The 14,838-nt window shown below is 41.9% G+C and overlaps 1 protein-coding gene across 1 annotated transcript in view; it reads left to right on the top strand.

Annotated features, from left to right (window-relative positions):
* Positions 1-14,838, top strand: part of LOC126515692 (uncharacterized) — a 107,383-nt gene that overhangs the window by 78,748 nt on the left and 13,797 nt on the right. The window contains exon 2 of the mRNA XM_050165524.1: positions 14,763-14,836. Coding sequence (XP_050021481.1) covers positions 14,763-14,836 — 74 coding nt within the window. The remainder of the gene's footprint in view (positions 1-14,762; positions 14,837-14,838) is intronic.

Genomic DNA, 14,838 nt, shown 5'->3' with positions numbered 1-14,838 from the left:
AATTGTTAATTGAAATAAATCTTGACACAGCCAAAAAAGCATGGAAAATTCCATACACAAAAATATAAAAACTATAGAAGTGAAGCTGTCTGGTGGAACATAGAAAGCTCAGAGCAGAGAGGAGGGCACACAGGGGCCAGGCAGGGCCATAAGCCATCCTCAGCACATGTCCTTACTAATGCAGTGCGATGAAAATGTAAAAATTAAGAATCCGTCCTTCCCATTAGCTTAAATTACTAGTGACTTGTGGCATCTGCTTGGCATGTTTGGTTCTTCATGAGGCTGTTGTGGAGAGGCAGAGGGCCGAGTTTTAGTGTTTCCTCTTGGCATGGTTTCAGATGTGAAGTGTATGTGTTAAGGAACTGAACTACCTACGTTAAGTGTTCAGAGCAGGACGTCCTGGACAGCAGAGTGACCCGGGCACTAGATCATAGCTGGTGATGGTGACACACCTAAGCGGCGTTCCACAATCCTCGACACACCAGTGGACCATCTCCTCCCGATTCCTGGTCATGGAGAAGATTGTGCATGCCTGTAATCCCAGTCTCGGCATGTGGACACCACAGGATCAGCGTCTTAGGTCCGGCATGACTGAGGCCAGCCTGGGCTGGGGGAGGGGTCCTGTTCTGTCCTGAATTTCCACTCCTACTCAGAATCCCAGAGCCTTGCTAGGACCCCACTAAAGTACCTTCACTCTCTTCCATATGTGTCACATGTCTGTGACGTAAGTGTCCTTTCCTTCCTTCCCACTAGCCCTGTAAACACACACACACACAACAAACACACACCATATCTTGAAGGACAAATTCTACATGTTCACGTTTCCCACAACAAACCCAGTGGTAGAGACAATGGGAAGAAATACAGAAAGTATAATCTCTTTCTAAGTATCTGTATACTGCATATATTCTTATATATACTCTATACAGTACACAGCATATACTATTTATGTTTTGTGTAGACTTACATATCTCTTTTTATTAAGAAAATATTAAATGAATATCACTTTTCTCAATAAATTCATGTTAAACTGATAGAAATTTTACTATCAAATATTATAAAGTTATGATCAGAGGAAGATTAAACACGCAGCCGGTGTCTATACTCCCACAGCAAGGCCTGAAGAGGTTCTATAAACAAGGAGATGGAGGTACACCAGAGCAGGGCCGAAAGCTAGGCTGGACTTGAGGCAAGCCCGGCAGACAGATGGGTTGCTGTGCTAGTATTTGACCACAAGAGGGCGCACGGCACTTTAATAAGCGGCTACTATTCAACACAATAGGGCTCCACTTCCTGGGTGGAGGCAGAAAACCGCATTTGGAGCTACAAGTTAAATCGGATAGCTAATAACATCGAAACGGAAAATGAAGATTCCAGCAAGAAGAGGAACCTTGAACACTTTTTCCAAATCCCCATTTTAAACGGCCTAGGGGGTCCCTGCGTTCCAAAACAGCTATCATTTCTGGTGAGTCCCACAGGGTCCGCCGCTTCCTCCCCGCATTAAATCCCTTTTTCTCTTTGACTCTCTGGGTGACATAACAACTCTCTTGTTGGGAATGGCAGTCACACACTAATCTAATGGTCAGCGAAATGTATACTCATATTATGATTTAACTTACATGTAAGAAGTCTTTTTAAAAAAATTATTCGTTGTCTCAATAAGATAACTGTGTAGGTTAAATATGGAATAAACCAAACTGAAGTGTTACCCTTTTCCATCATTTCAGGCAAGGGAACCATCCCAGAGTTCTTCTCTCTCCTCTTTGTTCCACGTAGAGGCATTAGTTTGTAGTTTTTATTAGTACTAATTCCACCTTGTTGAATACATGACTTTGTGGAGGGGTGTTGAAACCCAAGTCTCTACAAACAGCTAACTAGAGTACTGAGAGTGTGAATGTGCCAAACGTCTTTATAACTATCGCGCGATCTCCCACTCTAAAACGCCTGGGCACTAGGCCCTGGAAATTTCGTTGTTTTTTGTTTTGTTTTGTTTTTTTTTTTTTTTTTTTTTTTTTTTTTNTTTTTTTTTCAAGATGGGGTTTCTCTGTCCTGCCCTGGAATTCGTTCTGTAGACCAGGCTGGCCTTGAACTCACAGAGGCCGGCCTGCCTCTGCCTCCTGAGTGCTGGGATTAAAGACGTGCGCTGCCACCACCCAGCAGCCCTGAAATTTTTATTGTGAACACTTTAGATCATAAGAATAGACAACCTAAGCAAGGCAGTGGTGGTGCACACCTTTAATCCCAGCACTGGGGAGGCAGAGACTCTGTGAATTTGAGGCCAGCCTGGTCTACAGTGAGTTCCAGGACAGCCACTGCTGCACAGAGAAATCCTGCCTCAATTAGTCAACCAGTTTAAAAAAAAAGGGATGGGGGGGGGGGAAATCCTAACTCTGACCAAAAAAAAAAAAAAAAAACTCCATTACCTCAGTGTGTCAGTCTCAAGCGTGTGATGAGGGCCTCAACAAGGCTGCCAGGGCAATCACTCACCTTTAACACTCACAGCTAGGGCCCAGATCATGGCTTTCCGCCCCTTCCCCACCATCATCCCCTTATCCTTATGGATTCTTTAAACCAGAACTGGGCCCTTTCCCTTTCTCCATTAACTCCCATTTTTTCAATATGACAACAATCAGATCATTTAGACACAAAATTCTTTCTCATTTTTTGGAGAGAGAGAGAGAGAGAGAGAGAGAGAGAGAGAGAGAGAGAGAGAGAGAGAGAGAGAGAGAGAGACTTCTTTAATGTTTCATGGTCGCCATAGTTAAAAACCTAGACATATAAGAACAAGGCTGTCTTTTTTTATTTTATTGAGCTCTACATTTTTCTCTGTTCCCCTCCCTGCCTCTCCCCTCTCCCATTCAACTCTCCCCCAAGGTCCCCATGATCCCAATTTACTCAGGAGATCTTGTCTTTTTCTACTTCCCATGTAGATTAGATCTATGTATGTCTCTCTTAGTGTCCTCATTGTTGTCTAAATTCTCTGGGATTGTGATTTGTAGGCTGGTTTTCTTTGCTTTATGATTAAATAACTACTTATGAGTGAGTACATGTGATAATCATCTTTCTGGGTCTGGGTTACCTCACTCAAAGCAATGTTTTCTAGCTCCATCCATTTGCCTGCAAAATTCAAGATGTCGTTATTTTTTTCTGCTGTGTAGTACTCCATTGTGTAAATGTACCACATTTTCCTTATCCATTCTTCAGTCGAGGGTCATTTAGGTTGTTTCCGGGTTCTGCTATGAACATAGTTGAGCACATGTCCTTGTAGCATGATTGAGCATCCTTTGGATATATACCCAAAAGTGGTAACACTGAGTCTTGAGGAAGGTTGTTTCCTAATTTTCTGAGAAATCACCACACTGACATCCAAAGGGGCTGTACCAGCATGCACTCCCACCAGCAATGCAGAAGTGTTCCCTTTTCCCCACAACCTCTCCAATATAAGTTGTCATCAGTGTTTTTGATCTTGGCCGTTCTTACAGGTGTAAGATGGAATCTCAGAGTTGTTTTGATTTGCATTTATCTGATGACTAAGGATGTTGAGCATTTCCTTAAGTGTCTTTCAGCCATTTTAGATTCCTTTGCTGAGAGTTCTCTGTTTAGGTCTGTACTCCATTTTTTATTGGATTATTTGTTCTTTTTATGACCAATTTCTTGAGTTCTTTGTATATTTTAGAGATCAGACCTCTGTCTGATATGGGGTTAGGGAGATCTTTTCCCATTATATAGGCTGTTTTATTTCTTGTTGACCGTGCCCTTTGCTTTACAAAAGCTTTTCAGTTTTAGGAGGACCCATTTATTGATTGTTCCTCTCAGTGTCTGTGCTGCTAGGGTTATATTTAGGAAGTGGTCTCCAATGCATTCAAGTGTACTTCCCACTTTCTCTTCTATAAGGTTCAGTGTGGCTGGCTTTATGTTGAGGTCTTTGATCCATTTGGACTTGAGTTTTATGCATGGTGATAGATAAGGTCTATTTTCATTCTTCTACATGTTGACATCCAGTTATGCCAGCACCATTTATTAAATATGCTTTTTTCCATTTTATAATTTTAGCTTCTTTGTCAAAATTCAGGTGTTCAAAGGTGTGTGGATTAATATCTGCATCTTCGATTGGGTTCCATTGGTCCTCCTGTCTGTTCTTATGCCAATACCAAGCTGTTTTTCAGTACTGTAGCTCTGTAGTAGAGTCTTCAGTCAGGGATTTTGAGGTCTCCAGAAGTTCTTTTATTGTACAAGATTGTTTTGGCTATCCCTGGGTTTTTTGCTTTTCCATATGAAGTTCAGTACTGTTTTTTCGAGGTCTGTGAAAAATTTTGCTGGGATTTTGATTGAATATGTAAATTGCTTTTTGGTAGGATTGCCATTTTTACCGTATTAATTCTGCCTACCTAAGAGCATGGGAGATCTTCCCACTGTCTGGTGGCTTCTTCAATTTTTTTTCTTCAAAGATTTAAAGTTCTCGTCACTGGTGGCATCTTCAATTTTTTTCTTCAAAGATTTAAAGTTCTTGTCATACAAGTCTTCCACTTATTTGTTTAGAGTTACTCAGAAATATTTTATGCTATTTGTGACTATTGTGAAGGGTGATGTTTCTCTGATTCCTTTCCCAGCCCTTTTATCATCTGTGTACAAGAGGGCTACTAATTTTTTTTGAGTTAATCCCAATCCTGCTACATTATTGAAGTTGTTTATGAGTTGTAGAAGTTCCTTGGTAGAATTTTTGGGATCTTATGTAAACTATCATATCATCAGCAAACAATGAGAGTTTGACTTCTTCTTTTCAGATTTGTATCTCCTTGATCTCCTTTTTGTGTCTTATGGCTGTAGCTAGGACCTCAAGAACTATATTGAATAGATATGTAGAGAGTGGACAACCTTGTCTTATTCCTGATTTCAGTGGAATCGCTGGGAGTTTCTCTCCATTTAGTTTGATGTTGGCTGTTGGCTTGTTTTATATTGCCTTTATTATGTTCAGGTATGGTCCTTGCATCCCTGCTCTCTCAAAAACCTTTATCATGAAGGGATGTTGTATTTTGTCAAAAGCTTTTTTGACATCTAATGAGATGATCATGTGGTTTTTATTTTTCAGTTTGTTTAAATGATGGGTTACGTTGACAGATTTTTGTATGTTGAAACATTCCTGCATCTCTGGGATGAAGCAGACTTGATCATGATGGATGATGGTTCTGATATGTTCTTGGGTTTGATTTGCCAGTATTTTATTTAGTATTTTTTGCATCAATAGAATAAGGCTGTCTTAATCTGAGTATGGCTGCACCTGTAAGTAATCCCAGCACTGAAGAGGCTGAGGCAAGAGGGTCGTAGAGACCAACCTGAGCTACACAAGACAGTCTTGTCTTGGGGTGGACAGAAATCTTTCATCTTAGCAGGAAAGGCAGATAAGAGAAGCAAGTTGGGAAAGGAGAGAAGATAAGAGAGAGAGAAAGAGAGAGCATTTTAGAATAATATTTTGGTGCTCAAATATCAGTTGCTTAGTCCCTTTTGCTCTGGAACATGCAGTGAGGGGTGGCCTACAGTTTATGAAGGGGACAACTTCAGTTGTTCCATCTTTTCAAAAGTTTGAGTCATAACAGAAACTCATTAATCATATCTTCTTCATTGCTGGACAAAGATAAAAACTAAAACACGCCTGGATCTGAGGTATCCCATGCTGTTCCAGCCATTTCACCGTGGCACAGACAGGCCATACCTCAGCATGCAGTTCACCCACATCTTCCTTCTCCCTGTTCTTAGTTCCTGTCACTCCTTCAGCCCCCAGAGCTGGTCCCCTGGGTTAGATGAGAGGAGAACCGACTTACTCTAGCCCTCAGAGATGCCTCTCTAATGGGGTGTCATCAAAATGGCTGATGCTTTAGATAGAATATAATACTTGGTTCTTTTTAGAGTTTGTTTTATAATCAAAATGCCACACCATCCCTGACATTATTTAAAAGGTCAGGTTTATAGGCAAGAGGAGATCCCCATTGAAATGGGGGGAATCAGAACCTGGGGTGCATTGTCACCACAGACTGCACTCTTTTAAAAGTTGTGCTGCAGCAATGAGGTATGGTGAGTAAAGCCAGGCGTGGTGGGGCACACTTTAATCCCAGCACTTGGGAGGCAGAGTCAGGCAGATCCCTGTGAGTACCAGGCCAGCCTGGTCTCCAGAATGAGTTAAGGATAGCCAGGCCTATGCAGAGAGACTCTGACTCAAAAAAGAGAGGATGGTGATGATGACAGTGATGACGATAATGATGCTGATGATAATGGTGATGATGATGATGATGGTGGTGGTGGTGGTGATGATGATGGTGGTGATGATGATGGTGCTGAGGGTGATGAGGGTGGTGGTGGTGGTGATGATGATGGTGGTGATGGTGATGATGATGATGGTGGTGGTGGTGGTGGTGGTGGTGGTGATGATGGTGGTGGTGGTGGTGGTGGTGGTGGTGATGGTGGTGGTGAAAGCATGAGACCTCTGTGTGCTTATTTTTCAATCCTTTTACTCTGCTTTGGGGGCTGGAGAGATGCTTCATAGGTTAACAGCACTGACTGTTTCTCTAGAGGACTCAGGTTCAACTCCCAGCATCCACATGGCAGCTCACAACTGTCTGTAACTCTAGTTCCAGGAGATCTGACAGTCATGACAAAACACCAATACACATAAAATAAAAATTTTTAAAAAAAAGAAGAAAGAAACTTCCCTTTAACCTTGGAGTAGAAGGGGAAGTCCTGTGAACTGGGAGGTGGAGTGACTGTCTTTTCCCATATCTGCCTCCTTCCCTACTAAGTCATCAAACTACACCAAGCCTGTGCCTAGTTCAGAAATTGTAACACACACACACACACACAACATTTTCATGATTTCAATAGTGTAATGATCTGTTCTGTTTCTTTAAGAGACAAGACACACCCACTCCCTCCCCATCTGCTGAGGCAGGCTGATCTTCAGCTTCCAGCCTGAGTTCTCTTTTCCATCTCCCTCATGAAAAGGCAGCTTCTGCCTCTCCCCACTTCTCCTCTTCCCCCTTCTGTCTCCCCCCCTCTCTCTTCTCTCTATTTCTCTCTCTTCTTCTTCTCCTTTCCATTCCCTTCCATAACCCACTGAATAAATATCTAACCTCACTCTGCATGTTGCACCTATCCATGTCTCTGGACCAGCCACTGCTTGGGGACCTGCAGCCATCCCTGCGTGGGACTGGCTGCTCTCAGGGCCTGCTGCCTGCTTCCACATGGACCACTGCCACCGCTTGGGGACCTGCAGCATTTCTGATGCCTGCCTGCTGCCAGGGATCCTGCAGCATTTTTAATAATCCATTTCAACTAGCTCTCAAATAAGTGTACAATTTAAAAGGTCTTCCGCACCACAGCTCTCACTCAGACTGACATCCAGGCTGCTGGATGCTGGCTATCTTTAATCTCTGGCACTCCTGTTTCCATAAATGTTTTATGCCCTTAATTTTATCCTAAGAATTTCTTGAGAACCATATCTTTTCAAGATCTCAGCATCTAACCACCATGCCTTATCTAAAGTAATGTGTAGCAAGCACTCAATGAATGAATACTTCCCTTCCCTCATCCAAGGCTGCTGTGTGGCTCTCTTGCCATTCACTTTCTCCACACACAAATTTTCATTAAGAAAAGAGCCTCTAGGGCTGGAGAGATGGCTCAGCGGTTAAGAGCATTGCCTGCTCTTCCAAAGGTCCTGAGTTCAATTCCCAGCAACCACATGGTGGCTTACAACCATCTGTAATGAGGTCTGGTGCCCTCTTCTGGCCTGTATACACACAGACAGAATATTGTATACATCATAAATAAATAATAAATACATTTTAAAAAAAAAAAGAGCCTCTATACAAAGAATGTGTACCAGGGGCGAGCAGGCAGAAGCTGCAGGAACCCCTTACCCCCAGTTCTGCCTTGGTTCACTCTGTTACTTAGGAGAGAATGGTGAGAGGCAAAGTTCATTTGGGGCAGCAGTCCTGGCATCAGAAGCAAGCATAGCTTAGTATTAGGTACAGAGAAACAGATTTAGGCCAAGGCCTTTTGTGGAATAGAATTAATGCAGGAATGGGGACTAAGTCAATCTGCATCCTGATTGTGGCAATTTCGTTACATGTAGATGGTCCATAAAAAGCAATAGATTCAGAGAATCAGTTCAAAACCAAAGCAAGCAGGATAATGAGAGAGAGGTCCAGACAGACAGACAGACAGACATACTTACATGCATACACATACTTGCATACACACATATTTACACACACACAAATGTTTTTCTGGTGTTTTAATCAAAAGTGGAATCCTTTGAGGAGCTGAAGCTGAGGAAGAAATACTCTGTGACATTAAGGGGAAGGAGTCCCAGAGTGACTGCAGAGGTAGCTGACAGGGTGTGCCAAGTGAAACGCACTGAAAAGCTGTAGAAATTCAGGGAAAGGGAACCTTATTTGGGCAAGGGGGTGACTGAGACAGTAATTGAACTAAAACAAGGTTCCTAAGATGCATTTCTCAAAAGAGGGTCTAGGATTCTGAGTCCCTTCAGAAAGAGTGTGAAGCCCAGGGACCAAAGGCTCTCATGTCACCTGAGGGCATGAGATTAAGGTAAACTCCCTGTGGCCGGATATAGGACACTGTGGTTAAAATATTCAAGCTCAAATTCTGCTCACTTGTACAGACTATGCACATGTCCCCATGTGCCTGCAATAAAAACACCACACAAAACACTTCCAAGAGGAATGCTCCACTTATAGTGGCCAATTCAGGATTCCCAACAAAACGTCCATGCCATCCAGGCTGTTAATGATGAAATAATGCTGCTTCTTTCTGTGTCTGACAGTTCTGTTTCCATAAATGTTTTATCATCGCCCAAGGAAGACCACATACATCCCATAATGCCTTGGCTCTGCACTGCCCACTCACAAGAACTGCCACGTGTTGTTAAGTTTGAAGCTGCCACCTCTAGATCCCAGCCATCTCGCCCTGCCTCACTGGTGGTAATCCATCAGAAGCTGTGTGCGTGAATAGTGCCCACTTTGACAGAGTCTCACACACAAGTCCCAGAGCCACCAAAGGGAATCTCCAAGAGTGACCAAAGCAAAAGGAATCATGCCAAAAAGTATGTGGTATTTGTGGGGAAGAGGTGATTTAAAGACAATTCTTTAGTCATTGGAATCCATGTTTGCTGCATAACTGTACTTGTTTCCTGTGAAGAAATGTATGGAAAACACTATCAAGTTTTAGAAGGTATTTGGTTTTGAAACTTGGATCTATATTTGTCAAGTTCACGGCCTTGGGAAACTTACCCCTCCTCTCCAAGCTTAGTTTTTTTCCTCCACTGGTTTTTAATACTGAGACTAAAATTTTAAGATGTATTTTTATTCTTAGTTATATGCATGCATGTGTGTGTGCATGTGGGTATGTGCACATGAATACACATGCCTACAGAGGATAGAACCAATGGATCCTCCTGAAGCAAGAGTTACCGGTTGGGGACTAGAGAGAAGACTCAGAGGTTAAGAGCACTTGTTCTTCTGGACGTCCTGACTTCAATTCCCAGCACCTACATGGTGACTCACAACCATGTATAATGAGATCTGGTGCCCTCTTCTGGCCTGCAGGCACACATGGAGACAGAACACTGTATACATAGTAAACAAAAAATCTTTAAAACTAATAATAAGTTGTAGGTTGATTTTGAGCCATCAGGCTGGGTACTAGGAACCAAACTTGGGTCCTCTGCAAGATTAGTAAGTGTTCTTAAGCACGGGGCTATCTCTTCAGCCCTGATGTTTAAAAAAAAATGTTTACTATTGGCTGTATACTACCAATAAAGTATTTAAAGTACATGTCAATCATAGAACTGTGTGTATTTTTTCTGCTAGGTTTTTAGGTGTAAACAATCTATTGCCTCACATATACTACAAGAGCTGAAGAAATTCTCCAAAGATAATGCATATCTCATCAGCCACCATTAGCAAATGACCATTCTAAGACAGTCACTGCAGAAGTAAGGCAGTCACAATGACTTGTTAGCCAACCACACTGCCCTAGTGTATTAGATGCACTGCACTGTGAGACACGGCTTCTCGCTAACCAAAAGCAAAACTGTTTAGAAATGAGCCCATCGAACAGAAGGTGACAACGTGGAAGTATTTGATGAACTGACACTTTACCCCTCCTGACTCCATAGATATGAGCTAAAATTCCAACTCTGGAGGAAGATGGTTTCTTTTTAGCTTTAAGGTTGTCTTTGTTAAAGTAGAGTGGTTGGTAGGACCAGAGAGGTGGCTGTGAGGCTAAGAGTGCTTGACACACTTGGTGAGGACCTGGACTCAGTTCCCAGGACCCAAATAGGTTGGTTACCAACTGCCTATAACTTTAGCTCAATGGAATCCTTCCTCTGACCTCTCTGGGCACGGGCACACATATCATACACACATATCACACCTAGTGAAGTGTAGAGCTAACCGGCTCTCCGAAGAAGAAGCACAGTATATTTCCAGTCCTCTGGGCTCTTTTTAGGAGGCCAAAAAAAATGGGCAACCTAAATTACTAATCCATTAAGTTAACTCTAAAACACATCTATGCATGTTAAAGAATCTGGAATCACAGGTCTCATAATCTTGGCTTCAAATGAACCTTGTGCATGTTTCTCACTGCCAGCATTTGTTTGACCAATGCCTTCTGTGATTCAGCATGAAAATCAGGCTTCAAATGTTCAAAGAAAGACACGGAAAAACCAGGAATGCACCTGCCAGAAAAAGAAAAAAGTATTTGCCTCTTAGAAGAATGACTAAAATTGCATTTTTTAAAATTCACTTAAAGAGCAACAATCAGATGAATGTGTTTTTCTCTTTAATGGAAAATTACATTTGCTGACATGTAATATTTAATGACTTGTGTAAAATACAGTGTTTAATGACATCAGTGATCAGTACTATTCCTCTAAGCCATACATCTGAAACCACTGTTGCTCAGCAGTAGTGGATAAAGCCAGTCATCCTAAGAAAACAGAATTACACTGTATTTTTTAAAAAATAAATACAGAGGGCACAGTTATGAAAGTATGGCAGTTATCTAAACATTCTGAATGCAATGAGTTAAGTAGAATGTGTGTTACCATTGCAATATATTCCTGGCAAGCATTGGTTAATTGTCAGATAATTGCTTTTTTGTGGCGGTTTAAATAAGGATGTCACCCATAGGCTCAAAATTTTGAGCATTTGGTCCCCAGTTGCTGGCTCTGTTTGGTAAGTGTAAGAGGCACAGCCTTGCTGAAGGGTGTACATCACTGGTGCAGGGCTTTGAGAGTCTAAAAACTTGGACCATCTCCAGTTTTCTCTCTCTGCTTCTGGGTCAATACACAAGCATTCAGCTTTCTGTTACTGTAGCTATGCCTCTGCTGCACACCATGGAGTCTTACATACCTGGAACCACAACACAAATAAACCCTCTGTCCTATAAATTAAATTGGCCATCGTGTTTGTGCTTTATCATAGCAACAGAAAAGTAACTAATACATTGTTATTATTTAGGTTGACATTGTTACTTATGCTGACAGTGTTATTTAGGTGACATTGTTATTTAGGCTGACATTCTTATTTAGGTGACATTGCTATTTAGGCTGACATTTTTATTCAGGCTGACATTGTTATTTAGGTGACATTATTATTTAGGCTGACATTGTTATTTAGGTTGACATTGTTATTTAGATGACATTGTTATTTAGGCTGACATTGTTATTTAGGTTGACATTGTTATTTAGAATAGCCAACTCCTTATATTGTTCTTTCTAAGCTTGAGTCATTTTCTCTCTGTATTGTATCAGCCAATTTTTCATCACACTGCAAAATACCCAATAGTCCACTTAGGAAGAAAAGGAAGTCAACTCCATTGGTCATAAATGTAGAGTATTTTTTTAACTACATAAAGATGTGATATATTTGTTTATGCTGCCTTTGTTAATGATGTAAAGCTGTGTTACCTTGGATTTTACTACATTTGTGTAATTATGTAAAGATGTGTTGCTGTTTCACCTTAGCTACCTAAGGCACCTGATTGCTCTAATAAAAAATCTGAATGGCAATAGCTAGGCAGAGAGACTGAGCAGGAGAAGAAAGGTAGGCAAGGGGGCAATGAAGAGAATGAGGAAGAAGCCCAGACACACAAGACACACAGAAGCAGTGAAGTAAGACATACAGAAGAAAAGAAAAGGTAAACAGCCTCTGGGCAAAATGAAGACACAGGTTAAGTTATAAGAGCTACCAAGAAAGGAACATAAGGCTGAGCATTCATAACAAATAATAAGTCTCCATGTCATGATTTGGGAGCTGGTTGATGGGACAAAAAAATGCCTGGTACACATAAGTAGTGGCATTTTAGTTTGGCTCTCCAGAAGAGGTCTGCCCCTCTCTGTTGGTAATGCTACCCAGGACATAGATGAACAAAGGATGAGAGGGGAGAAGGAAGATGGTGTGAATGGATGGGGCAGGAAGAAGGAAGGGAGTACAGAGAATGATTCTCTGAGAGCCTTGCCATGGTTTGAGTCTTGAGCCTGCACACAGTAGCTTATTTTCTATAGGTTGTTCCTCTTCCTCATTAATGCATTTGCTCCAAATATTGTTTGTTATCTTTCAGACTCTAGTTAAGGTTAGGGGTGCACCAATAAACAAAATAGATAAAAATTACTGTACAAATAGACTATTAGCAGTGGGAAGTATGAGAAAACCCAATAATGAGTGACAAAATGGAGACAGAAAGAGGGCTTGGGCATCTTACTGCCAAGCACAATGACCTGAATTCAATCCCCTAGACCATGTAGAAGGAGGAAACTGAGTCCTGTGGGTTGTCCTTTGACCTTGACACTCATGCCATGATGGACACTTATACCCCCACGCTAAACAAATAGTTTAATAGAAATAATAAAATGGTAATAACCAGGCCTGGCAGTTGTAGGGATAAGCCCTCCCCTTGGGGGCAGGCTGCCTTCGGGCATATGTTTACTGATAAATTGGGCGCGCAGACGCTGCTCGGCCCTTCCTGCCTACTCCGGGTACTCCGCTGGAACCTTGGTTTCGTGAGTCTGGTTTTGTCATTAAACTTGTTCAAATACCTATTATCATTGGTCCTCATTAATCAAACCGCCACATTTGCCGCGCCAACGTGGGGCACAGCACCCACTCTTTAGTCCGCTGCGGGTGGTCGCGCTGCCACTAGGCCCGCCCGCTCTAGGCCACTCTAGGCCTGCAGTCTTGCCCGCTTGTCGCATAGCCAAAGGCAAACAGCAACAACAGCACACCTCCCCCACACCGGTCCTAGGCTGCCGCGGGTCCCGAGCTGCCCGCAGCCAGCGCTTTGTTCCTCTAGCAGCACCAGAGGAGTTAACCCCTCCCTCTCTGCCTTGACATTTGGAGCTGAACACGGAAGCTTAAATATTCGCAGTTTTACAACACAAACTGCCACATTTGGCCCCGAAGGGGTCACTTTGAATAAATTTCGGTCTTGAGTCTTTTCAGATCAACTCTCCACATGGATTCAAGTGGACTCTTTCTCCACCTCTGGCAGGAACCAGTCATTACAGGTAAAAAAAAAAAATTTTCCTTTTATAAATAAAATGTCTGACAATATCACCATACACAATTTCAGTAGCCTTTTTGAGTGTGCCATGTGGGAGATCCTACAAGAGGTGTCTAGCACCCCACATCTATGGATCCTTCTGGGATTAGTAGTTTTCCTTGGTATTAAGTGGTTTGACGACAAAAGTCTGATAGAGTCTTTAAGAGACGAATCCAGGATTCTTAAGGCAGAGGTTGAACATCTAAAAACTATTGGAGATGAATCCAGGATTCTTAAGGGAGAGGTTGAACATTTACAAACGATTAAACATGACAATGATCTTCTCAAGAATCACTTTAAAGTTCTGCAGGAAGAGAACAGAACTTTGTTTAACAAGACAATGGTGATTGGAAAAAAATTTAGAAAAGGTTCAGGCTGATATTAAGGAGAAGAAGGAACAGCTGAATTAAATCGTAAATTTCATCAGTCACTTTCTGAAGGGACTGAAACATTATCTCAGAGAATTAAAATGGTTGAATGGTAAAATCAAGTTTTGTCTACAGCTTATGACAGATTGGTGGAAAGATTGTCAATACAAGAAGGCACAGTTTATGCCATAAAAATTATGTCCAAAGATGAGAACTTATCTCTAATGGACAAACTTCATACTTTAGAATCCTCAATGAAGGCTTTGGAACATAATTCTGGACAGGAGATACAGACATTGCAGAAGGCAATGGTGAATAGAATTGAAAAGATTGAGGAATTTCTAAATTCTGATGAAGAAGAACAAACGGTAGAAAGGCAAATTTTAACTACATCTGTGGGTAAATCCCTCTTGGACAATTTCCACAAATCTCTAACTACAGCTCTACCTGCCTTTCCAGTAATAACTACAGAGAAGGTGATTGGTTCCAAAAACCCTAGGGTCATTAAGGAAGATACATAGGAGCCTGTCCGTATGAATGATCTCAAAGAAATTAAACAGGCTGTCACAACTTTCGGGATGCACTCCTCTTTTGTTAAAGAGATGCTAAAATCTTGGGCCATGACAAGCAGAGCTACTTCCTTGGACTGGCTCCAGCTGAGCTCTGCAGTCCTTGAGAGTGGGCCGGAATTAAAATGGAAATGCTTATTCAGGCAAGAGGCTAGACTTTTAGAACAGCAAGAAAAGGCGAAGGGAAGTGACATCTCCCTAGATAAAATTCTAGGTGAAGGACTCTTTTCCGACCCTCAGGAACGAGCTAATTTGGATGAAAACACACTCTCCATATGCACTACAGCAGC

This window comes from Alexandromys fortis, unplaced genomic scaffold (genome assembly GCF_014885135.2).
Source record: "Alexandromys fortis isolate MF-2015 unplaced genomic scaffold, M_Fortis_MF-2015_v1.1 scaffold_154, whole genome shotgun sequence".
Taxonomy (NCBI): Eukaryota; Metazoa; Chordata; class Mammalia; order Rodentia; family Cricetidae; genus Alexandromys; species Alexandromys fortis.
Note: the sequence above shows the minus strand (reverse complement) of the source record. Positions and strands in the feature narration are given on the sequence as shown.